The sequence below is a fragment of the Schistocerca nitens genome, chromosome 1, assembly GCF_023898315.1.
Source record: "Schistocerca nitens isolate TAMUIC-IGC-003100 chromosome 1, iqSchNite1.1, whole genome shotgun sequence".
Taxonomy (NCBI): domain Eukaryota; kingdom Metazoa; phylum Arthropoda; class Insecta; order Orthoptera; family Acrididae; genus Schistocerca; species Schistocerca nitens.
Window position 1 is genome coordinate 1310351449 of NC_064614.1, and position 27451 is coordinate 1310378899.

Below are 27451 nucleotides of genomic sequence, written 5' to 3' on the forward strand. Positions count from 1 at the left end.
ACCTAATCCCAGATTGTGGTCTGTAGGAGGAAAATGGCGCGAAAATGGCTCAGACTCCGCTGGGCTGCTGGGGAGAGTAAAGAAGTAGTGCACTCTATTTAGTTTGGAATATTTTGTTTAGGGATCGAATATATTTATCATACTGACGCAAAATACTCGTCATGTTGCAACGTACGGGGGGTTTATTGTATAATTATCGAGATACTGAAAAATATCTATTGGTAGTCTTAGTCGACCTTGAGTTGCTATCTGACTTAAGGTGGCTCTGTTTAAACGCGCGGTTATGCTTCCAGTATCATTTGCATCGAAATTATCATTACACTCTAATTATTAAACAAAAATATGGTGATTGCTAGCTACGAAATCAATAATGCAGTGATTAGCATATGATACCAAATTAAGATTTATTCAGAAAGCAGGACGAGCAATACTTCTAGCCTAACATGACAATCCAATACACTCGCTAACCTAAGTAGCCTATCACTGGCACAATGTATCCTCTTTTCCTAACTACTTAAGTCAACACTGAACCCGCAAGTGACTCTACTGAAGTTCTGCCTGAACGGACACAGACTCAGAGAGCGCCAGTCAAAGAGCTAGCGGATTACGAACTCATTTAGAATTACAGTGCCCTACTCTGGCTGATGATTGCTAATGTCACCGTAATTCTCCGTGATGATTACGACGGTCGGCCCAGCCAACGTCGTGGTGCCGTCTTTCCCGTGAGCGAGCTTGACTTTGATCTCCAACGTGGACGTGGTTTGCGTCTGTAAACTCCTGTACGTAAGTGTTCAGTTGCTGAGTCCGTCACTAGTCAATACTCAAGCTACTTGCACATATGCCAAGAGTAGTTGGTCGACTCGAGTGCGCGGCAGCAAAGGTACACTTCAGATTGCATGTGAACACCACAAGTAAGTACAAATCTGTTTCCCTCCTCAGAGGAACAGATAACGCTACGTGTGTGGAGTCGTATGCTCTACACTATTCAGACTTGGAGAGTAACCACTGGTAACTCCTCCAACCTACTTCTCTCCACGCTCCCCAAGCAGGGCAGCCAGACACCGCGAATGCTCCGGTCCAGTCCCGATCCCAGAGCCAACCTTCAGAGTTTTTGCAAACCTGGCCGTTCTTCGCCTCATGGATCCGTGCGCGTTGGTAGCCAATCACGACACGGACTTCCATGTATCCGTGCGCGTTTGTACCCAACCACGACACAGAATTCTCCCGCGGTTACTGTTGCCGCCAAACTTTTAACACGTATCTCTACGCACTCTGCGCCAATCCCGTCACAGTCTTCCGCAAATTTTCCACTGTGGCGCGAAATCGTCTTTCTCTCTTTCGCATATAGCTCCTTCTCGCTTCTTGTTGTGATGGCCCAGCCTCTCCCAACGTGTTTGGTGGTCTGAAGTGCCAGCCGACAAAGGGGTCCGGCTGCGGCCATCCCGTTAGTTTGACATGACACAAACACCTTCCTTAGGGGTTCCGGCCGTGTTCCAGCCTCTGAGTCCATCTCGTTAGTCTGACATGAGACACACAACTTCATTTTCTGTGTCCATTCTCTCCTACCGGTGGGCCAATTATCGATTATTATTCGGTGTATTAGTACTGATTTAGCATCATGTAAGGTGCAAAATCTGCTATCTTACAATGTTATGCTTGGGGCCACAATACACAGTCTGCATACACACAAACAACTCCTAATTTAGACAAATAATTTAAGTACAGACATTCAGACTCCTCCTAAATAATTCAGCACAGTTATGTCTAGACACGCGTAGTACACGTAAGCTGTCCAAATAACGCATAGCACAGCCTACAGACCTGCTCGCACAATAAGTCAATCAACACGTGCAAGCACCCTCCAGTAGAGCGCACAGGCGACCCCAGCGACGTGGCTCGGTCTTCAGCTGTCAAACCACCCACAGGCCCCCGCCCGGGTGCCGCAAGCATCAGGTGGCGACATCTCACTCGTACTTCAGTTCTGAGAAATTCCTATCCAAATACGTGTTCACTTGGACACACGTGCTGACGTGATCGGGGGGAGCGCAGCCGCGAGCTGTCGCCGAACGCAGGCGAAACTCGTATGAAGGCGTCGTTGATGATGCGATCTTGTTTACAGTGTGCGCACCCTCAACTCTAACTGTGCGATCCGGTGAAGACACTGCAGGAATACATTCCAGAATAGCAGAACCTGCTTTCTTTTTAGCGATCGTAATGGACCATACGTGACGTTTTACTGATGCTCGCCGCGCATAGCTACTTACCATCGCAAGCACATCTAGCAACATTCTTATACTCAAGCCACATTGCTATCTGAAATAATAACCAAATCGAGCTCTAGTAAATTCCATGGTCCCCCAGAAATAATTAGCGTGCGCTTTTTTAGTAGTCTTCTCTCAGCCTGTGTGCACGGAAATTCTTGCCCTAACAAAACCTCTTTACGAAAATAACGCACAGTAGCGTCCAATGCAGTCTTCCTCGCGGACCTAACGTGATACCCACTCCATCGCGTGATACCCATCGTGCTCTCAACATATGCAAATGTTCACACGGTTATGTAAAGGCTCCCATATCCCAGCACGAAACATGTGAATGAATCCAGCATTATGATTGGCTCTTATCGAGTTAACTCGGCGAATTACTGACGCCGCTGGTATCCGAGCACCATCCACCTCTTCTTTCTGGGACTTTCAGAGGTAAAATTATTTTCCACATATGGCTAAAATGAATTACAATTAAACCCTTAAACTTGTATATAGATCATCAAATACATACCATACTCACAACGATATTTGAAGCCAGGAACATATGTGCCAGTGTAACTACAATTAAATATTACCATTGCTGCTACAGTCTGACACCCATCTCCAGACAGACTCTTGTATTACAAGAACACACCTACTTCCGCCATAATATTATATAATTTTCGCGTACTTCTCGATATCAAGCACACGGCAGTAGAACCCCGTCTCTGATCTCGCTGAGCTAAGAAATTCCAAAACATTCCTATAGTTTACAAGCCAACTAAGGTCGTTCCCATGTCTAGAGAACAGGCAAACATGTTTTCCACATGCCACATGGGCACACCACAATCGATCTTCTCTCAACTAAATAAAGGTCCGAAATGTACAGAAGCAGTCAACCGAACATTTTACATGGAAGTGAATAACAGTCCACCTCAAACGCATCCACAATATTCTCAAATTTCTACTTGATCACGAAAGCTGCCCATCTTATGATCACGGTATCAATTGAACATCATTCGACAATGATCTAAATATCGGAAGTACACCCTACTGAAGGCGGTGCCTCTGGAAATGGAAATATCTGCACCTGCCTTATGACTGGACACACTCTTTCCTTTGCTATCACAGTATTCCAAATCAAATCCATACCTTCCCTACAACAGGCCATAGTCATCTCCTTTCCACAAACACATACTTTATAAACCTGATGCTCAAATGCGGACATATCACGCAATCACCACTACTACTAACTATAATATTTGGTCAATAAATCATTGCCTACAATGTGAAATAACACGGACCAGAAATCAGCGATGTGTGTGCATGTCCCTTATGTTCTTCTTGCGAGTCCTACAAGCATGTCATAGAAAGAGAGACGTTATCGACCAGATGCTAAAGAGAAAAACCCAATCGTAACAACTATTGCCTGTTCCTCCCACAAGTGCTCCTGGTTCTACAGCTGCACACAAGTATCCATGTTAAAAGGTATACCCGCTTTACAAATTGTGGTATGACATTACCTCTGAATTAGCTAGTTTTCTTTTTTCTGGACAAATACCGTGACGGTGATCGTAGGAATGTGTAAGCCCACGATCCAACCTAGTGATAAAATTACCGCATTTGAAAGTCAATCGGCTAAGGAACGTGGTATGTAAGCGGTATTTGCGACTCCATGACACAGCCCAAGCCAAATAATTCTGTAGCATTTCTAGCGCATTCTGCCTCGAGATCACATCAGATGTTCAGCGATATATCCTCTGAGCTGTAGGCGATGACTGACTGAGAAGGATCACAAACAGTAGCAGTAGTAGGTGATGTGCTGACTGAGGTCGTAAGAAGATGTGCACTAGTCTCCCTGATCTGTAGTGTCACGCTGTCCGCTAGAAATGTTGCCACTCATCTGGAATCTGGTCGTTCCATTCAAGCACATACCCGCGTTCGATCCTACTGACAGTTCCTCTAATTATTAAAACCGCTACTGAATGATATTTCTGGCACTGTCATATCTCGAAACGAGTAACGTTTCCCGAACCTAGCTGCTACAGTAAACTTCCAACTTCGTTTTAGTGACCCCCCTACGCATCTTGCAACTGATTCCATTTCTACAGCTTTGTGCATCTGATCGTCCGATTTAAGTCGGAACTGAGCAAACGTCGGAGAAAGACATATCCACCACCTTCTTCAACCCATGTAGAAACAGTACGACCTTAGTTAGTGGAACAGGAGCTTGTTTTGACCATTCGGCGGAAATGCGCGCAATGTGGCACGACCCCAAACTACATACAAGTACTACAGATCCGCGCCCATTCAAATCAGTCAGCCCACCATGTTAAATAGTTATTCTCCACCCCCCAACAGAAAAATGTTACGAACTATAGAAGCTCATCCCATTTAGAAGTCAACTAGGCACCTATCCTGGTGCAATGACGACCAGCTGCGCTGCGATCTAGGGCAGAGAGGGAGAATGCACAATGCTCCCCAGAATAGCACAGCGTGCAGCCAGCCAAGCATCGCTAGCGGCATACACAGTCCCTCTCCCACTTTACACCTCAGACTGCTGCTGCTACTGCCTCCTGTGTCTTACGGCGGGACCCGTAACATGCCACACATCTGCCGATTTTAAATAAAAGACACTTACAACACAAGCAAACTGGAAGACTTGCTGTAGGTCTCCAAACTATTGTCCGAAGGTGCTTCACGAGCTCTACATTTGGACTCGTCGCTCACACTGATGGAATAGCTGACAACTATGCGTTCCCTTTCAACTCATTCCTCTTATTGCACTCATTTACGTGATCACCGTTTCGCTGTAGCAACCCCCAGAAGTTGCTGTTCATCCACCAAAACTTTTTCCCCAACTCAAACAAGCCGTATCAGTCAATCATTACCTGCTAACCAATGGTAGGATGGGATGGAAAAGGCACCATCTATGTACTCTAACAATAAAAACCACACTTGATAGCCCGAAGAATTTTACACAAGTTCAACACCGGCCAATGATGTGACAGCATGTTTCCCCAATTTCAGTATCACAGCTAAACCATGCCCTATCCACGTTGCGAGTGTCATTGCGAACATGGCTAGATGACTGAGCAGTACGTCCATTCAGTCTTAATTCTCGAACACATAAATCGTCAAAGTATACCAGACAGCACTCCACAATCTCTGTCACGCCGATCGTAGTGTTTAATTTACGATCTATCTCTCCACGTATGGGAGTCACAGAGCATTCTCGCTGTCTTCGGGCAAAATTAGAGAGTGAAAGACCCTCATCACACTATCATTGACCAACCTTACCTGCAGCACCATTAGGCCGGCCGGTGTGGCCGTGCGGTTCTGGGCGCTACAGTCTGGACCGAGCGACCGCTACGGTCGCAGGTTCGAATCCTGCCTCGGGCATGGATGTGTGTGATGTCCTTAGGTTAGTTAGGTTTAATTAGTTCTAAGTTCTAGGCGACTGATGACCTCAGAAGTTAAGTCGCATAGTGCTCAGAGCCATTTTTTTTGCAGCACCATTAGCGAATTAATCTGCAACCAACCACAAGAAGACCGCTATACTCCACGTCTCGTGAATAAATTGAGCTTTCCGAGTTCTATCCCGTCCAAGTGCACGAGATTTCTCGAGATGCAACCATGTCGTGGATGTTTCCAGAATGAGATTTTCACTCTGCAGCGGAGTGTGCGCTGATATGAAACTTCCTGGCAGATTAAAACTGTGTGCCCGACCGAGACTCGAACTCGGGACCTTTGCCTTTCGCGGGCAAGTGCTCTACCATCTGAGCTACCGAAGCACGACTCACGCCCGGTCCTCACAGCTTTACTTCTGCCAGTATCTCGTCTCCTATCTTCCAAACTTTACAGAAGCTCTCCTGCGAACCTTGCAGAACTAGCACTCCTGAAAGAAAGGATATTGCGGAGACATGGCTTAGCCACAGCCTGGGGGATGTTTCCAGAATGAGATTTTCACTCTGCAGCGGAGTGTGCGCTGATATGAAACTTCCTGGCAGATTAAAACTGTGTGCCCGACCGAGACTCGAACTCGGGACCTTTGCCTTTCGCGGGCAAGTGCTCTACCATCTGAGCTACCGAAGCAGAAGTAAAACTGTGAGTACCGGGCGTGAGTCGTGCTTCGGTAGCTCAGATGGTAGAGCACTTGCCCGCGAAAGGCAAGGGTCCCGAGTTCGAGTCTCGGTCGGGCACACAGTTTTAATCTGCCAGGAAGTTTCATGTCGAGGAGCTTAGCACTCCTTATCGATGTATAGTAACAGATTTCAAAGTGCCGTCATATAATAGCAGACAGTTAAGATGAACAACAAATGATTGATTTTTATACACGATGGAGCCCCAGACGGATGGAGTTCGACGCATCTTTACGTAAATCAACCAAGCTATCAACTCTACAGTCTAGGATCGGCACCGGGAAGATATTTGTAAGAGAGAGAACATAAACACACGCACTCCTAAGGATACAACGTTCTGCACTTAAAACGGTCCTATAATGTTAGCTCGTGTGCGTTTGCGACGTATCAGACGTATGGAATTGTAGCATCGTTAATGTTACAGTGTGAGAAATATATTTCAAGCGCGTGACATACATCCTTCTTCCCGGTTTTTCTACGATAAACTATGTCATCGAACCGTAAAACGAGAAAACTACTTCCGTAAAACATTTGCTCTGCATGATACGAGCACTATATAGCTTTACGGAGACGTAGTGTCCAAAGTTCACATCTGACCACGATTCAGAAATTATACTATGCCTGCATCGGACCTATATAAAATGATGTTTAGTAGCGGGGGATACCTCGTACAACGAAACAGATAAACACATAGCAGCAGCCTCCGCCATATGAAAATTACAAGTCATTCTGTCACTAACTATGTGAACCGCACATGTCTCCGGCAATTGTGTACACGGGGATTGCAGCGCCTCACAAGCTCCTATCGCTAACTTAGTTATGGCGCTGAAGTGTTAATTTTACACCCAGGATGCGACAGGAGGATCGCATAAATCAAAGTTCGTGTAGAGGAATGTGTCACGTTTAATCACACATGAGATGGAAGTCCTCTGATGACCGATAGGTTCACCGTTAACGATCGCAAGTAGACAGCGCTTTAAACCGCATACAGAACACGTGGCTGTATACGAGTAGAACGAAGGCTATGTCACACGATTGATGCATCCGGACAGAACACTGGAAAAAAATTAACCTGCGCCAACTGCTCCTGTTCTAGAATGAATCAGTCAACCATTAAATCGTACCTCGTTACGGCTGTATCTCAGTCGATCACCCCGTCCACTCTCAGTTATCCTTTAACGCAGATGCAAGTAATTTTAGACGTGAATCTTTGTTTGTCCTCCTGAAAAGCATCAAATACAGTAGTCAACTCGCGTGTATCATTGGTTCCTCAATAGGCATAGAGTATAGTACTGCCTCAACGGAAAAAAAACTGACTATCTCGCTGATTCCATTGGTTTCGACGTTTTCCCGGATTCCTCCTGTTGCCGCATACGTGCTCACATGTACAAATTGTTCAGCGCGAACCGGAAGCTACCCAAGTACTTCCCCAATTTCACAGCACTTCGTTGTATATTCTGTCAATTTATACCTATTCCGTCGTCTTTTTTCGCATTTATATCGATTTTCGGTCACATCTATCCATGCGATCACGACATAAGAACCTCTTTCTGTGTTCTAAATTTGACTGTAAATGTAGCACAGCCGCCTACACCTAGCGCAAATGCACTGATATGGAGGCGTAATACAGCACTGTACTCGACTGTATCCACTCACCTCCACATTTGGAGAGCGTTTGCTCTGTTCTCTGCATGTCTATGTATATGCACGACAGGCAGAAAACAAGCATCTAAATATGTTAACAAAATTCTTGTTAAATCAGACCGGGTGGTTTAGGCTCAAACACGAAGACCCATTTACTTTATCTATAATGTGCTTCTCACTACACAGAACGCTAATTAGGTTGCAGTTTACACTGTCACTCTCATTGCTGATCGACTTCACTTTTATTGCCTGGCAAAGTTTACCACGGTCAATGTAACTTATTAGCAAGTCCCCGGATACCTGAACGCCATAAACTAGAAACTGAGATTTTGCGGAAGAAACGACGATCTATGTGTCCCTTTTCTACAGGCGTCCACAGCCCACCGCTCAACTCTCAAGTACTACAAATGTGTGTTCAATCGCTACATTGCTACATTACTCAGCTTCATATTGGGGGGGGGGGGGGGGGAAGGAGCGCAGTATTGTTACTTTGAGATCTAGCGCCTTCAGCCCCATGGTGTGGGTGAGGTGGGCACCTTAATGTTTTCACACTCTTTTGATCAGACCACATCACGAGCAGAACTTTCATCTAAAATTTTGTGGAACGTTGCTGACTGTGGAAGTGTGGAGCGTTCACTGTAACTCTGATGTACACGTCACAGTAGAGGTGACCTCACCACAGTAGATGGACACCTGCCTGTCAGCGCTGCCGGTCCGCTTCTGCCCTCCACACCGCCGCCAGGAGTGTAGCCGCGCCATGTCTGGTGTGTCGGCTAGCTGTGCCAGTGCTCGCGGCTGGTGTGGAACAGGCAGCTGCCGTCGCGCTCTTCGCCTGGCCGGCTCCTCGCCTTGCTGCTCGCCGTCACACTTGCGAACACTCGATGGACGTGTCACCATCATCATCATCATTATTAAGCTTATGTTTATTACTATTATTATTATCATCATGCAAAAGTCACCTCATTCTGGTATTGTTTGTTTCGGCTTTTGTGTCCTCATCAGGTAAATCATCTGCATCAAGGACCGCCATGCACTCTCTCAGGTTCGTCTCGGGTACACTGAAGAATTTTTCGCGTATATCAATTGACAATGTTGCCTTCAATATCTTGAGAATGTTCTGATAAGATATTGTCTCATCCAAATATTATGTCTTGTTAAAATGCTTCTCGAAGTACTTTCTTAGAATTCCTTGTCAGTGTGAAATACCTCTAAAGTAGAAGACTTACTTGTAAAGTCGTTCTTGTATCCCGTCAGACCAATTTTTTGCCAAGAAGGCACTATTCACCTGCCTCCATAGCCCAGAGGGTAGGATCCCCTCAAGTACAACCACTCCCCAAACATATGATCGTCAACAATCAGTATGTTTCTACTACGCAGAATGACCTTAAAAAATCACAGTTTGGATGCTCTTTCTGCTAGGTAAAAACACTCGATACCATGTACATCCTATTAAATCTTCTTCCAGCAGTGCCGAAGTAAAAACCAGAGCAGCTTCTATGTTATATAACGATTCACTCAATGACGGAGACATCAGCTCATATTGTGCTTCCTGTTGCCTATTAGCGGGTAGTTTGGAATTGAGCACAACCTCTAAGCCATGTGCAAGCAATTGATCATCGTGCTCCACGCTCCATATTTCAGCTAATTCAGCATCACGTTATCGTGAAAACTGATGTCCTAATTTGTCCTTACTGTCACTTAATTCAGCCTGAAGTTTACTTATTGAACAGTCCCGGTCAAATGCGACCTCATTTGTTGTCTATGAAACTATTACTACCACCTTCACATCAATAGCTTTGGTTCTTTACAGGTTTCTTTCAGACTTCCTAGCAACAAAGTCATCTGCAGGAATTTTTCTCTATGTTTCGAACTGATCATGCATCATTTTCTTTTGCTGCCTTTGTCAGAAAGCTGACGGGCGCATTTTCGGATAACGCATCTTGCGCTTGGGTTTTCGGTACAACTTCATTACCTAAAACGCACTCCCCTTCTAGTAAGCCTGCCTGAGCTAACTTCAGTCCTCAAATTTAAAGGGGACATCACAGTTTCGGTGGAGGACAGTGCGTTGTGCTGCTCCAAAATTTCCCTCGCTGTAACGTGTTGTGCCGACGGCAGAGGGTCTTGTTTTCTTGAGATCCCAGCGTGTGCTGTGGACATAGCCGCCAGTGCGACAGAATTTCGTCTACACTGCGGACCTTCCTTGACACTGCATCCATTTTTTGAAACAGCCCGCCTGATTAAGAGGTTGATCGACTACGCTGTGCGATAGATTCTCCTAATTCTGGGTTAGACTCTGCATCCACATTCGATTGGTTAGCTATTTTCTCATCAAAAACTTATGAAAAAATCTTAAAATTCTACACTTCAGCAGTAGAACAATGTTTAACAAATCGTATTTCTATTTTATGTGACTGAAAACAAATAAGTCAAAATAAGGCTTCCAAAAAGAAAAACAAATCTATGAGCATCCGTCCACATTGCTTACATGGCACGGTAATTACTCAGTCTTGGATGTAGAAGTTTCATTAATCACAGTAGCTATTTTACTGCAAACATTTCCTAAAACTACCGAGCTGAATTTTGAACCAGTCGAAGAGATCAAGCAAGACAGGTTGTTAGTGCGTTTTTTTTTTATCGTCCCGTCGAGAACGAGGTCATTAGAGACGGAGCGCAAGCTCGGGTTAGGGAAGGATGGGGAAGGAAATCGGCCGTGCCCTTTCAAAGGAATCATCCCGGCATTTGCCTGAAACGATTTAGGGAAATCACGGAAAACCTAAATCAGGATGGCTGGTGACGGGATTGAACCGTCGTCCTCCCGAATGCGAATCCAGTGTGCTAACCACTGCGCCACCTCGCTCGGTGCAAGCAAGACAGTCGGGTTGTTTCAAAAACAACATTTCCAGAATACATGAGAACTCACAAGCTGAAAACTTACAAACACACACAAAGACAACACCACACAGAAAAGAACCAGATTGTACAGTATGACCTACACACATAAATTAACACACAGAGTTGCAAACATCCTAAAGAGACAGGGCTTCCAAATAGCATGTAAGTCTGGGCAAACCCTCCAATCACACCTAAGCCAACCAGCTACCAAGTGGGACAAATTCCAGCAAAAGCCCTCCAACCACACCTAAGCCAACCAGCTACCAAGAGGACAAATTCCAACAATCGGGAATATATAAACTTGAATGTCAAAGTTGTGATGCAGTATACATAGGCATGACATGCAGGAATTTTGGAACACGATACAAAGAACATATCAGCTGTTGGAAGTACGAAACAAACCATTCCACATTTGCAGAACATTTAAAACACCACAACCACGATCCCACAAACATGGAATAAGAAATGAATATAATGAGAATAAGCAACCATGACAAACATCTTATACAAACGCAAGAAAACTTCCACATTCAGAAAGCCATCGCTGAAAACAAACACGTGATAAATGAACAAATACACATCAGCACAGGCTCCCTACTACACTTAATAAAAGAAATGATAAGATTAAAAATCGAAAAAATAGTCCCTCTCACACAACCAGGGTAAAAGATATCACTCTTCCCCCTTCGCCTTCTGGACACACAAACACACATACACACACACAAACAGCCCACAAAAACCACACACACACACACACACACAAATTCATACACAAACAGATCACAGATACTTCAATAATTACACCCGAAAGTTTGGGAATAACACTCGATCTTTGGCAATAACATCTGACAGTCGGCAACACAAACCAAAACATTGCATGTTCTGTTCATAGAGCTGTGAAATGTGGGAAAAACCGGAATTTGGCATTTATAAGAAGAAGAACAACACCAAAAATGCAACAGGAGCGTAATAAGCGGAAATCATCCACGCAACCTGTAAGTACAGTTCAAAATATTACTAGTTAATACGAAATACCAACCACCAAAACTGTTTATAAACTAAACGTACAGTGACCAAAAATTAATTTAAATCGCAAACATATGCACATATTCCAGGCTACCGATGATGCCTTGCAGAAAATAAAGGCGAAACGCGTATGGCACTAAAATTGTGTTTTATTCAGTTGCTGTCAGACGGCCATAAGTAAAGATTATCAATATACCGCAATAAAAACATTATGTTGTAAGTCAAAATGTAGAATAACATTCTCGAAAATGCAGATTCGTAAGTATAATTAGACAAGTAATCATAGAATATGTGTTCAGCGTCTCAATTGTTTTTATCGCCAGACAAACACGCAACTATTGCACTGCACTAGTACCTGGAAAGTTCATATATCCTTTCTGAAATATATTTATATTAACATCAGTTAATTAATAAAAATGTCGATTAAGTTGTGTAGCTCACCAAGTGAAATGAGTAATTTATAGGTGCAATGCAATGTACCATATGGCATCAGTATCCACCAGTCGCGTACGTACCTCAACTTGTTAACTCTTGAAAACAAAATGGACACTTGTGTATAAATCGTTTTACCTTTATATATTTCATAATGGAGATAGGACAGAGATTAAAAAAAATCGTGCGAAATGTCTTCAGATTGTATTACGCTTCATATGTCGGGGATTATTTATTAATATGGCAAGGTTCCGAGGTTTAACTCGAGTGATTATGTTGTGTAGTAATGACTAAAGGTCAGTCATAGCGATGCAGGTGCACACCACAGTCATAGCTCCAGGAGGAGAGGTAATTTGACTAGATAATTGCACGCAAAAGAAGCACGAAGCAAACGGTATTTTGCACTGAAACTGGAGAGAATGAGTGTTCCAGGATTGGCCATCAGATTTCATCTTTAAACTAAAGTATCAGTTTAAAAAGTTACAAAGTGACCGTCTCTTGACATTTACAAAACCGTGGTAGAGTCAGAGTGGAGATGAGCGACAGTAGAGAGATCGCGTTGTCGTGCTCGGCGCTGTTTCTTGTGGCTGCCCTACATGTTTTTACAAGCGAGTTTTGAGGGGAACCCTAAAGATGTGTCTCAGGGTTCCATCAGCTAGCTGGTCCCAACCGCCATTTACCTCTCGGCGGCAGTATCTCGGGCTCACAGTACCCTCTTCTGTACACCTATATAAAGGTGACTACCATCGTGTTGAAAATTAATAAATATATATTGAGAGGAGTTAATTCAAAATTAAAACAACCCACACATACATACGTGGCTAAGTAATAATATTATATAACTTCTGAATCTCTCTCGACTCGATAGTACATAGAAAATTGTTATGCAAACTTTTGAGTGTATTAAGTAATAACTTACTGCTGAACCGCATGACTGCACGTAACTTTGAGTCACCTTATTAAGAAATGCACCCCTTTGAGTGGCACAATGCTAGGCGCCTCGGCAACTGATGACGAAGTACCGTGAAGCTGTGTACGTAGACAGCGGTGTCGGTGAGACTCGGGCGTTTGTTGCAGGCATGCAGGACTTTAACTACCTGGCCACCAACGACTTCGAGATCACGCTGGAGCTGGGCTGCGACAAGTACCCTCCTGCCGACACGCTGGAGCAGGAGTGGCTCAACAACAAGGACGCCCTCATCCACTACATCTGGCAGGTGGGTCGCCTCTATATCTGTGTTTCTGTTCAGTACAAGCCCTCTTGCAAAAATTTTACTTCAGTATTGCTGTCACATTTTTGGTACCTGTACGTCGTGTGAGTGTGTGTGTGTGTGTGTGTGTGTGTGTGTGTGTGTGTGTGTGTGTGTACACATTCATAAGCAATATTTAAAAATGTGTTCTGCACCCCAATATATAGAACTCTTTTTGGATCGACAAATCAATACTGAGCTGCGATCCAATGTTCCTTGGCTTGCACACGATGGCGAACAAACTGCACTTAACACTGGCTTTGACAAAAATGAAGCTCCCAGAAGACGTGGTCAGATGCCCATGTAACTTCAAACACGTGCAGGCCATCGGCAGGCGTCTAAATGATGGATAGGCGATTCTCGGTGACAGACAGAACGGCCACCACGGTGTGCCATTGCCAGGCCTGGCAGGGTGCTGGAGGGGTGTGAACAGCGCCGTCAGGTGTCAACTGGCCACAGTGAAGAAACGGGAGATGCCGCGTACTCGTGTGAGACAGCATTATCGACACTCTACAGAGAATTTGAAACGGGTCTTATTTGGCCAGTAGGTCTTACAGGGGCAGATCCAGATTTGTGGGTGACTCGTATGTGAAATGGCCGGACGCTGGACCGCACGAGAACGTGAGGGCGAGTGTGCTGCACATTAAGGTTGCAGTGGACCGCGTCTCATCACCACGAGCAAGGGTCGCCGTATTGTTGTACTTCCAGTGTTTTGTAGAGGCACAGCGTGGGGAAGAATCAGGTTCGACTTCATTTCACGGCTGGCTGTGATCGAGAGAACTCTGACTACGCAGCTGTACGTCGCAGACAGCAGGGGCCCTCGTGTGTTTCCTGTCACGCGACAGTATCGTGGTGCAATTTTTCAAGAGGACAATCCTCGTCCACACGTGGCACGACTGTCCCCAGCTCGGACGTCTACTCTCTGCCAGTGGCAGCATAGAGGAAATCGACGACCAACTATAGGCGAGGATAAGACAGCTTTAGGACACCCTCTCCAACCGGATCGGTGCGTATATCCAGACCAGTGCGGATGCGACTCGTACTGATAAAGTTGTTTCTGCACCTGCCTCGGTCTTGCCTACACCTCGTTTATGCTCTGGGCTTATTTCGTGTGACTGCAGAAGCAGCCTTTTGGTTATCTGCCCACCCTGACTGCAAATCTGTACGTCAGTACGGTGATTCGACCTGTTGTGCTGCCACTTGTGAACAGAGTTCTAGGCAGCGTCTTCCAACAGGGTGACGCTCGCCCGTTTTTGTAGCCAGATATGGTCTACAGAGTGTGTCGGCCTGCTCGATCACCAGGTCTGCCACCAATCGAGCACACACGGGGCACCGTCGGGCGACAACCCCAGTGACATCCACAAACAGCACTGACCGCCGCTGTAGTGACCGACCGAGCGCAACAGGAATGCAACTGCCAACTCACATGCTGACATCCGGTGTATGTACAGCACAATGCGTGCACATTTTCATGCTTGCATTCGACATTCTAGTGGTTACACCGGTTATTAATGTACGAGCATTTCACATTTGCAATGGCTTATGTCTCACATACATTAAGCTGCGATGTTGCCATGTTAATCGGTTAAATATGTTATCTAGACAAACGTATTCCCGAAATTTCATTATTCTACATTAATTATTTACTCGTGATGCGAAATTTTTTTCTGACGGTCTGAAACCGATGAAATACGGGCTTTAACAGAAACCGAGGAAATTCATTACGGCAACTCTCAAGTTCTGCTTGTGATTCTGCTTGTGACGTAGAGAATCTTCTCGACTCTTATTGGTTAAACCTTTCGTCGGACTTTGCGGAAATGGCGTAGGACTCGTTTCGTGTTTCACACACTTCAGTGCTTCCTCGACGCGCAACTACGGGAAGTGACGCCACAAAACTTGTACAGCTCCACTTGCACGGGAGCTTCTACGCCCCGTGTGAGGGATGCCTTAGCGAAACGACGGAGGCAGGCTCGTGATTTCACGGTACGGCACGCGTCTCCACCAGGTGTACAACGATTGCGTCTGGTTCCTGTTACGACATATTTGGCCTTTTCGCGTTGTTACTCGCACGACATTGTATTTAATTATTTATGTGAATACGAATGCCTGCTTTCCATCCTCTCTCTTCCACCTTCAATTTAAATAATATTTGGTTACGCCGAGCGTGAGCTTCTAGCCCTTGCGCCAAGACGTGACGGTCTTCGTGTATGTTTTGGGATGTTCTTCTACAGGCATGGGTCGTCGTCGAGCACCGCCCGAGAGCCACGTGGGGTCCTTGCAGCACTCCATCGACACAAACAGCGGTTCCTACAGATTCGGCTCATTTTTGGCGGCCACATTAGAAGAACCTAATATGAAAGATTCTAGGATATCTTCGCTCGACACCCTCTTGTTTTTGTGGAAACCTCAGTCCGCCCCTAAAATCCCTGACGCGCAATAAAAAAAAAGTTTAACGTCCCATCGACATCGAGATGATTAGCTCGGGTGCTATCAAGAATGGGGAAGGAATTATTCCGGAATTTGCCTGAAGCGATTTAGAGAAATCACGAATAACCCAAATCGCGGTGGCCGGAAGCGTGTTCGAACTGACGTCCTCCCGAATGCGAATCCAGTGTTGTAACCACAGACAGTTACGGCTGCCGCTTATGTACCCCAAACGTGAACGCTATTCAACAAATCACCAGTGGCGCAGCTAGCTCGACATCTCGGAAATGCACTCCACATTTCATTTTTTGTTTGCATTTCTCCATACCGAAAATGGTAGGAATCGGTAGCCGCAAAAATTTCTGAAAGAACTTGGATTACTGCAGAATTTTGACCCTGGTCGCCTCACAACGGCTCTTGTACTTACCCTGCCACACAGATGGTACTGTCGTATAAACATTCCAAGCAAATATACACGCGGTTTCGGGATAGTTAATGAATGCAACCTTGGCGCAACTACACCCATCAAAAAAGTTTTGCTTTACCTCGGTTCCGAGTGTTCCGGAACCTGTACAGGAAATTGGAAAAGTGATCAAAATAAACATCATTTCCGCCATTTTTATCGCTCATGAAGACCACACATTGCATGCTGTACCACCATATAGCGAGACCTTTACAGGTGGTAGTCCAGATTGCTGTACACACCAGTACCTTTAATACCCAGTAGCACGTCCCCTTGCATTGATCCATGCCTTTATTTGTCGTGGCATACTATCCACAAGTTCATCAAGGCACTGTTGGTCCAGATTGTCCCACTTCTCAATGCCGATTCGGCGCAGATCCCTCACAGTGGTTGGTGGGTCACGTCGTCCATAAACAGCCCTTTTCAATCTATCCCAGGCATGATTGATAGGGTTCGTTCCTGGAGAACATGCTGGCCGCTCTAGTCGAGCGATGTCGTTATCCTGAACGAAGTCATTCACAAGATGTGAAAGATGGGACCGCGAATTGCCGTCTGTGAAGACGAATGCCTCGCCAATATGCTGCCGATATGGTTGCACTATCGGTCGGAGGATGGCATCCACGTATCGTACAGCCGTTACGGCGCCTTCCCTGATCACCAGCGGGGTACGTCGACCCCATATAATGCCACCCCAAAACCTCCACATTGCTACACTCGCTGGACAGGGTGTCTAAGGCGTTCAGACTGACCGGGTTGCCTCCAAACACATCTCCGGCCAATGTCTGGTTGAAGGCATATGCTACACTCGTCGGTGAAGAGAATGTCATGCCAATCCTGAGAGGTCTATTCAGCATGTTGTTGGGACCGTCTGTACCGCACTGCACGGTGTCGTGGTTGCAAAGATGGGACCTCGCCGTGGACGTCGGGAGTGAAGTTCCGCATCGTGCTGCCTTTTGTGCACAGTTTGAGTTGTAACACGACGTCCTGTGGCTGCACCAAAAGTGTTATTCAACATGGTGGCGTTGCTGTCAGGCTTCCTCCGAGCTTAATCCGTAGGTAGCGGTCATCCACTGCAGTAGTAGCCCTTGGGCAGCCTGAGCGAGGTTTGTCGTCGACAGTCCCTGTCTCTCTGTATCTCCTCCACGTCCGAACAACATTGCTTTGGTTCCGAGGCGTCTGGGCACTTCCCTTGTTGAGAGCCCTTCCTGGCACAAAGTAACAATGCGGACACGATCGAACCGCGGTATTGACTGTCTAGGCATGGTTGAACTACAGACAACACGAGCCGTACAGCTCCTTCCCGGTGGAATGACTGCAACTGATCGGCTATCGGACCCCCTTCGTATAATAGGCGTTGCTTGTGCACGGTTGTTTACATCTTTGTGCGGGTTTACTGACATCTCTGAACAGTCAAAGGGACTGTGTCTGTGATACAATATCGACAGTCAAGGTCTGTCTTCAGGAGTTCTGGGAACCGGGGTGATGCAAAACATTTTTTGGTGCGTGTTTATCGTCCCGTCTGAAGATTAAGCGGAAAACAATCCGGTTTTACATTTAAAATATTTCTTCTTTTGCATTTAATGTTACTGAATACCGCGAATAGGATAACGTCGCCTGAAAAATCGAAGCTGCAAGTTAATCGTGAACTATGCTGTGAATCGTTTTAGCATCCGCGCGACTGGCCACTTGCCGCTGGGTTTGCAGAAGCCTCGAAATTAGAGCTCCGCTGGGCGGCAGGCTGCAAACGAGCTTCGCACTTCAGCTGTTTGTTCTGCGTCGTCACCAAGTCGCAGCAGTCTTACTCGGAATTGCTTTCTACATCGAGGCTAAAAATTTTAATTCTTTGCTAATCCAAGCCGTTTGAGAAATTGATTTGCCGACCTCGTTCTTATTCGTTATTGATTTATCTAACTTTTTAATAATCCTATTCGTCCCGATGTCAGTGCGGAGAGATAAAAGAAATAAATAAATAATTAAAATCAAATAAAAGCACAGTGCATTCGGGAATCGAACAGAGGTCCTCTGCTCCCCTGTCGTAGCCTTCGCCTCCTTCGCACCGCCTGCGGCAGTTTCGTTGAACAGTGTTTGCTTTGTGGGTACGTAAGCATTAGCCGTAACAATTTTTTCCCCCATTTGTAGCAAAATATATGATGATGAGGAAAGAAGTTACCTATCGGTTGTGCGTTCTCAACTTTAGCAGTGGTTTGCTCAGAAACGGAGGAAGGGGGGCGCGAACTGTTGGGAGAAAATATCGTAGAGTTGTTCGTTTCAAGTTGCATTCGAGCGACGTGAAAAATACAGGCTGCATCGCCCAGCCGCAAGTGGCGTGGCGCCTACCCCTCGTGGGAAGCGCCTCTCGCCGTCGCCTTACGCAGGTGCTCTTTCCGTAACTCGAGCAGCATGTAGGCCTAAGCCATGTCGGAGTGTGCTTTAATGTTGCCAGTGCATTTTGTTTGCCAAGTTAATGTTAATGAGACCGCTACGGGTCGTGTTTATACACATCAGTAGCTTTAACTTTCCCAATGTGCACGTGGACATTACTGCACTTACTGCGTTCCCCGCATGCATGTCGCGCAGCCGACCAAAAACAAGAATAAACCAGATGTAAACACTACAGCATCTATTCTTCCGTGTCTGCTGGAATCCTATTGGATTTCGTTTCACGTGGAGCAGAAGCCAAGGTGTCGCGAGTACATTTAAGTACGATAATAACTGACGCTGTGCGTTACCCGCAGATATACTGGGCGATAGTACGGGGCAACGGCTTTACCGCCGCATCGAACCAGAGAACAACACTTGCCGGCCATCTGGGCCGACTAACCTGCAGTGATGTGAAACGTAAAATGTGACGAGCAGGGAAAGAATATAACTTCGAATGTCATTTAATTTTTAAAGAGAATGAAATAATATTCTGCGGAACTCCAGCACTAGCGTGCCCTTCTTAGGCGGGCCACACGACAAGCATAACATGCTCTCGTTCTTAGCTATCTCAGTATTGTAATTAAAAACAGCTGCGATGAAAACTCCTGACTTGAAAACAGGATAATTTTTCTGAGCCAGCTATGCGTGAAGGAAAAGTTTATTGCAGGGATTTCTCGATATAGTTAAGTACTGAAGCTACTGAAACCATTACTTAATCAGTCGTCTGGTAAACTCACCCGAGCGCCACATTTTGCCCTCTTGTTTGGACATGCCGTTCTGTGTCCCGTCGGCGTTCGGCAGTGATGTGTCACAAAGCCTCGTGCGTTAGCTCCAGCAGGTCTGGTCTGGCAGCCTAAACGTCTCGTTATTTCTATCCCGTAACATGGCTCCAGATCAGTTCTGTTGGGTTCATATTGCACTGGTAAGGTGGAAAATGTATAAATGCAGCATTTGTACGGAGTGCTCGATGCGGTGGAAATTATTGTTTTCCATATTTCTACGACGCTTATCTGTCTGGTTCGTATAAGACCACATCTGTCGTATAAAACAGTAGACACGGTCAAAAGAGAGAGTATTCTATTTTCCATACTTGGATTTTTCATTTTTGTCCCAAACATTTATTATGTTTTCTTAATTTCAACAACTTTTATTGACAATCTTTTATAAAATATCGATGATTCATAATTTATATTTTAAATTTCAAGTGGAATTTTTCATTTAATATGCAAGAAGAAGGGCATCTTTGATAAAAATGATGGCTAGATAGCTCTTAATCGGCGTAAATACAGTGAATTTTATATTTAAAGGATGTATGTATTTAAAATTGAACGAAAAAACGGAAGACCAAACCGAGACACAATGAGTCCGTTGACTGTTCCACATTACCATTCTACAATACCAGCGAGTCATCTGTGCAGCCCGTTTAAAGAACACCCTAACTTGTAAAGTGTACACTTCCTCGGAAACCTTCTGAGCAGTTTTTTCCCGTAAACTTGTTCAATGTGTTCCGCGCGCGAGTTTCACTACGGAGCGGGATAGAGTGTCAGCTGTTTTCACACTGCGTATTAACACCGCGACAATCAGAACGCAACACTATAGAGACTGCGACTGTAAACGATTGTAAAAAAAAAAAGCTACATAACTAATGTTGGATTAAGAAGAACGTCGATACCTGTTTATACATTACAATATCTTACATTTCCATTTATGGTAACTTACACTTAGTGATAAGCTATCTGATACAACCTCTGACAATAAAGTTCGGTTAATAGTCCTGTAACACTAACATGGACGAACTATGAACTACAGTTACCTTACTACCCGTCGAAATAGTCGCCTCACATAACTATGCACCGCTGAGCTCTGCGATACATGCCCTGGAAACTTTGTACGAAGTCTTCCTTTGGGATGGTGTTCAAAAGCCACGGCACGTTCGTTGGATGTCAGGAATATCGTCAAATCTCTTTCCTTTCGAAGCGAGTTTGTGTCGAGGGAATAGGAAGAAGTCTGGAGGATTGAGATCCGGCGAGTATGGTGGAACTGTTTGACGATATTGGCTGTGTGTGGGCGAGCGTTGTAATGAATAAAAAAGACAGGGGCCTCGTTGTGCGTACTGAGGTCGTACCCTGGGTAGACGTTGCACGAAACGGGTCAAAATCCTACCGTGCAGCGTTCAACGTCATACCCTCGGGTAGTAATTCGTCGGGGGTAATGCCTTGACTGTCGAAAAAGGTGACGAACATCGTTTTGGTGCGTGATTTTTCGGCTCTTACCTTTTACCGACGAGGTGATATCGGAGAACGCCATTCGATGCTTTGCCGTTTCGTTTCAGGGTCATACCGGAGACAGGAGGTTTAATCCTCCGTGACAGTACGGTTCGAGAAATTGACTGTCGCATCCACCATTTCGACACGATCCTGTGGAGCCTCCGAACGTGCGTCCTTCTGATCGTCAGTCAAGTGATGTGGCACAGGACGACAACACGTTCTCTTCTTCCCTAACTCGTGGGTAAGGATTTGTCGCACGGATTCACGGTTCATCTGCAGTTCATCCGCTATCGTGCGCACTGTTAATCGACAGTCGATCGTGATTAATGCCCTTCCGCTACGGGGGTTCTCAGAAACACTTTCCCGGCCTCCTCGAATACGGGCGAACCACTCGTACAGAAACTTCAGGGAGTGTGCTTCAGCCCGTGAACACGTACCAGCGGTGCACGCGTTTATTTCGGTGTCTTGCCAAGCTCGAAACAAAATCCTTTGCTCGTTCACCGTCCTGTTCTCAGTTCAGAACCGGCGCACTAAACGGGCACTCCGTCCGACAGGTTTAACACGGGACACACACGGAGCTTAGCTGAACTACGGTGGGGGCGGGTCGTCAACACCGGCCGCTACGCAGGTGCAGCGTTCTGAGTCGCCAGTGCTGCCCGATCGACTGTTCTGACTTCATTCACCGAACTTCATTATCAGAGGTTGTACATAAATAGGACCTGCCTCCGAGAGCGTAACGACGGCGGCAGCGCACGTGTGCTACGGCTGCTGGCCGATCGTGGTGTTTGTGTTGGTGTGCGTCAGGTTGGTTGTTACGGCGACCGGCTGAGCGGCAGCGTCGTGTGTGTGTGTGTGTGTGTGTTGCAGGCGCACATCGGGCTGAAGGGCGTGGTGAGGGACGCGCTGACCGGCCAGCCGCTCGCCAACGCCCTCATCCACGTGGCCAACGTCACCAGCGGACAGCCCGTCGACATCCGACACGACGTCACCTCAGGTGAGCGGCCCTACCTCAGAAACAAAAGCGTACTGTGTCCGTGAAAAGTGCTCGGACATCAGTACGGGATGCGCCCACCCTTCACCTACACGGTGGCTCGAACTCTGCTGACGATACATTGGGTGAGGTGCCCGAATCTCTGCTTGGGAATGGTGGTGACCCGTTGTGCCTCAAAGGCCGAGGGAGGGCACTGACGTCGGCCGTCGGGGTCTCGAGTGAAGCCGACCTCATAACTCGTCCTAAATGTGTGCTGTCGGATTCGTGTCGGGACTCTGGGCAGGCCGGTGCAGTTCAGGAACATCACAGTCCACAAACCGTTCACTGACAGACGCCGCTTTGTGACAGGCTGGATTGTAATACTGATTCAGTCGTGGTGTCAGGACAGTTCCTGCTCTGTGCTGTAAAGTGTGTCCTCATCCTTCCGTATTCGGCACTACGAGGGGAGCAGACACTGCCCCTGTACCGTCACACCGAGTGCGAGACTCGTTAAGTCGTGATGGACTGCTGGTAGCACATCGGAAATCACGAGTGATTCTTCCTGGTGATTTCTTACACGTTCCCTCTGGGATGCTCGATGCCCCCAGAGGTGTGCTGAGGTGTGCCCGGCCTCGGTTTAGCTACGGTTGTTCCTTCGACACTCGCGCCACCAGTAGTCGGCCGGGGTAGCTTCAGAAGGGCTGAGATGCCCCTGATGGGTTTCCTTCTCTGGGAACACCCAGCTGAGTGGAAGCGACTGAGCCCAGCCCCCCTGCCGTCGCTGCAGCTCACTGCCCGCCCCCGTCACAGGCCGTGCTCTCACTCGTCACACCGCTGCACAGGTATTTCGATCGGGTAATGTACCTTCCGTACCTGTGAGGAAACTAATTCTGTTTTCACGCAGATGAATTCTGACAAAGTAGTCGCTAAGCAACGACAAGCCTCTCGCAATAGCAATATTAATTAGAGAGACACTAGAATGAACTTGACATTGTCCTGTGATTTCCCTTCTGTTATCGCAGATCCGAAAAGGGATAAATTTGGCGGTGTTTCACTCTCTAAAATCAGGTTAGCACTTTCGGAGAATGTATACTACCCTCGATTACACAACTTTCAGTATCTGTTAACTCATTGCTGTCTTATGTACGAGGTCGCTATTTCGTACCCAAATAAGTGAATACGTCGTGAAATATAGGGACAGAATGGAAAGTTGCTCTAGCACAGTATCCGTATATAAGGGACAGAGAGCTCCTTGTCGAATCAGCCAATATAATGGATAAAACCCCGCGACTCGTAATAGATCATCGTTGTTATTGTTCCAAATGCGCAGCACACATCTCGCGGTCGTGCGGCGCACCATTCGGCTCACTGCCAGCAGACCGACACTGTGGGCACAGATTGTCGGTTCCCCCCTCCCCCCCCCCTCACTGTGTACAGCTGAAAAAGTTCGAAACTTGTGCGCAGTAGAGATTAGTTCACTGAACGATGCACCAAAACTCCGTGGACACCTGTAAGAGATTGCATCTCTTCCAGCTCATCTAGCTGGATATTACTGGGCTGATAATGAGATTTGACGGTACATGAGTGTGTAGCAAGTAGCCTGGTTCAACTACTTACAACTCCTAACAAACAGGAATTATAAGGAAGACACCTGGCAATTCATTTAACTGCAACAACTGGGCAAGGGGAGTCGTCGAGGAAATTCTACGTCGAAGCGTGATCGACGAAACTGGCAGTACACGTACGTATTTAAGCCCTCTTATGATCGGCATCAATCATCTAAGTAATATCGAGAGAGTTTAACAGGTACCAGTTTGTGAGCAAAACAGTCAATATTTTAATATTATTTATTGTATGGTCTTGTTCTGTGTCGTTACAAGGAACACGAATTAAGTGAGATGACATCGAGTAAAAAGATAAATCTTAACATTGACAACGAATCAGTGGTGCAGAGGACACTGTCCTACCCACGAGAACAGAACACACGTGTCACACGTGGGCAGGAAGAGCGAGACGCGTCAGAGCTGTGGCGTAGTCTGGAGAAGCGACTGTTAATAGTGATAGGGGCACATGCGTCACGAGAACCTTTACTTGTCTCATAACACTAACAAACCGACCTTGACTGCAGTCGTCCAGTGTACAAAGTAGGAGGCACGAATCAGACATTAAATCATAACTCTATGGAATGGCGACAATGAAACACTTTAGCGACATTTTAAAAAGTGAAAGAAAGCAGTGCCAAAACATTACTCGTATTGCACTCTGTACTATTGTCCTGATACAATAAGAAAGTGCAATGCATTCCCACTAGTAAATCGGTAAAGCGGTAACTTGTAGGAACCCAGCGAGCAAAAGTTCTCTTAGCGCATTTAAACATGGAGGAAACGATACTCTCGTCGAAACATTCAGAATACCAGTATACGGGTAACGTGTGCACAAAGCTACAAAACGAGGGCTTTGCTAACCCTGACACAATGAAGGCTGTACAGCTTGGCAAACGTCCTCGGTCAGAGATTGGTGTGTGCCAACACAGAATAAAAACGACCCTGTACAGTTCCTTTGAAAGATGGCGTGATTACTAACGGTCGCTAAGACAGGAACACAACTACAGTTAGCAGAGCTATACAGAGTGGAGAAAAATTGTCACGAAATTTTAGCCCTAGATAGCTGATGCCTGTAGGAAAACAAAATTACTAATGTTGTGTAGGTGGGTAATGCACAATTTTTTAAGTATGGAAACTTGGCGCCACGAGCTCCGATTGGCCGCGGGATTGCCCCGTTGCCGGATGCTCTGGACAGTGCTTTGTCTGCCGGAGATGGCGGCGCGCCAGCCTCCGACTCTGGGGGCCTGGGGGCGAATCCGCCGACGTCCCGTCCCGACTCGTCCATAAGAAGTACCGGCAACAAACTCGTCAACAGCTGTTAGTCCGCGTACAGGGAGTCTGCTACAAATCGTGTACCTAGGACATTGTTTACTTTAAGCAGGTGCTCGAATTGGCGACCCTCTGATGCGATGCAAGCTTCGTAACGTCCAACGGTGTTTTGCCGAACTCTTTCAAAGGTTCCTGCCATTGCCCTGGTATGATTGGCGGTATGCAGAATATGATCCATTAGTTCCTCTTCGTTTGTAGGTGGTTCTCATCCAGGTGGGAACCTGGAACCTCGAAGAATCCGCACAGGAAAAAGTCCGGTGGCGTGAGGTCTGGTGATCGCGGGGGCCGCGTCCTGCGACCAACTCAGCCAGGTACCCCGCCTTTGAAGAGTTCATTTAAACATGTGCATACAGCACGACCGGTATGTGCGGGCGCCCCGTCGTGCTGCAACCACATGCGTAGCCGTACATCCGGCAGACCGAGTACAGTTTCTTGCAAAAAGTGAAGATAATTTCCCCCAGTGAGTCGAGGAGGTAGACGGACCGACCCAATCAGATGGTCACCCACAATGCCTGCCAGAATGTCGAGCGAAAACCGTTCCTGGTGTCCGTGGACGTACGTGACGTCAGTATTTCCCCTTGTCCAGTAATGAATGTTCCGAGTATCGTAAAGGCCTTCTCGACGGAGGGTGCACTCGTCGGTAAACAACACAGGGGCGGGCAAGTCGGGATCTGGTGCAACACGTCGCAGAAACCATCGGCCAAACCCTAGCCTGTGTTCATAGTCCGCCGTAGGACAGGGTGGAAACGAAATGGGTGTCGGTCGTCACCCCTCAAAACATCCAGATTAACCGACGAGTGACCCTCGTGTCGTGTCCAACAGCTCGAGTACATGTGTCACGTACTTCCTCGAAGCGCTGGAGAACAGTCTCTTCAAGTGCAGCATCCCGTCGTCCAGCATGACCGTGACATTCTGCTAGCGAGCCTGTTCCGCTAAGTCGTCGGTGAACTGCTGTCAACGTTTATGGGTACGGGTGGCGTCTTGCATAGTACCGTTCCTCGTACGACCGTCGAGCTTGACGCGCATTACCGTCGGCTAGCCGTATCTCGTTATACTTGCTCTGTGAATGAAACCGCCTCTTCCTGCTGCCACTTCATTTATTTATTTCAGACGCTTTTCGATTTTTCTTGTTCTAAGGCATCTTCAGTGGGGCCTATACGATACAGTTTCGTTATTTTTAAACAGGTCACGTCGCGATTTTTTATTTAAAAATGTAATTACTTACGATGCGTTTCCTCTCATCTGATCTGGAGGCCGCCCTACCACTTCATTAATGACATACAAGCACAACTTTGCGTTCTGACCTTCTTCACGCTGTTCACCATGTTTCTCCTTCTTTTCTGTGGTGTACTATCGTTTTTTTGCCACTCGATATAACTATTTCGTCGGACACTGTTTTTAACAACGTAAGTATTGCAACTCAACTACGTGTTTCCTCCTCTTTCACGTGTCTACCTACTTGTTGTCAACCTAACGAAGTATATGTTCAACAGGGAGGGGGAGGGGAGAGAGAGAGAGAGAGAGAGAGAGAGAGAGAGAGAGAGAGAGAGAGAGAGAGAGAGACAGAGAGAGACAGAGAGAGAGAGCTAAACAATTTATTTTGGGGGGGGGGGATGGATGTTGGTGATTTGAATTTTATGGTGTTGAATATGAATGTACTAGCCCTTAGCGAGTGGTTGAAAGCTTTAGTGACAGCTGATTTGACTTTTCGTTTCAATATTTTGCTTTGGTACTCTGTATGTGGTAATTTCCTTGCAGAGTTAGGTGTTTTCATTGTTGATTCTAATTATTTTCATGTCATCTTCTCTAGTGGTTGGTTTGTAGTCATGTTCTCTTAGGCGTTCTGCATATGTGTCCCATACTTCCAGGCTCTCATGTGTTCTTTGTATCTGACATCAAATATTCTAACAGTTTGTTCTATGTATCTGCTAACAAGTGTTACACAGTAGATGATATATACCTACTTTCTGGTATATGTCTCTGTTTTTGTCAGTTTTGGGGAGTATTTTTGTATAGAATTGTTTGTTGTGTATGCTATGTTTATTCCCCTGTCTTTTCAAAATGTTGGCGATTTTATGACTGAGTTTGTATTGTATATCATTATGTACCATCTTGTGTTTTTTTCGACTTTTTCTGCTTATCCTGGGGCTAATTAACTTTCTGGATATAACAATCGAAAAACAAAACAATAAGCATATGTTTCAAATTTACCGTAAACCTACAGCAACGGACATTATATCATTCCCCAATCCCAGAACCGCCCACACTCACAAAGGCAAGCAGCAGTGCGACACATGCTTCATAGATTCAGCACAGTGCCAGACACCAAAGAGAGCTGGACATA

The 27451-nt window shown here is 46.2% G+C and overlaps 1 protein-coding gene across 3 annotated transcripts in view; it reads left to right on the forward strand.

Annotated features, from left to right (window-relative positions):
- Window positions 1-27451, forward strand: part of LOC126202832 (carboxypeptidase E-like) — a 493528-nt gene that overhangs the window by 370091 nt on the left and 95986 nt on the right. For all 3 annotated transcript variants that reach the window (XM_049936897.1, XM_049936898.1, XM_049936899.1), the window contains 2 exons: window positions 13457-13596; window positions 22072-22198. In XM_049936897.1, coding sequence (XP_049792854.1) covers window positions 13457-13596; window positions 22072-22198 — 267 coding nt within the window. The remainder of the gene's footprint in view (window positions 1-13456; window positions 13597-22071; window positions 22199-27451) is intronic.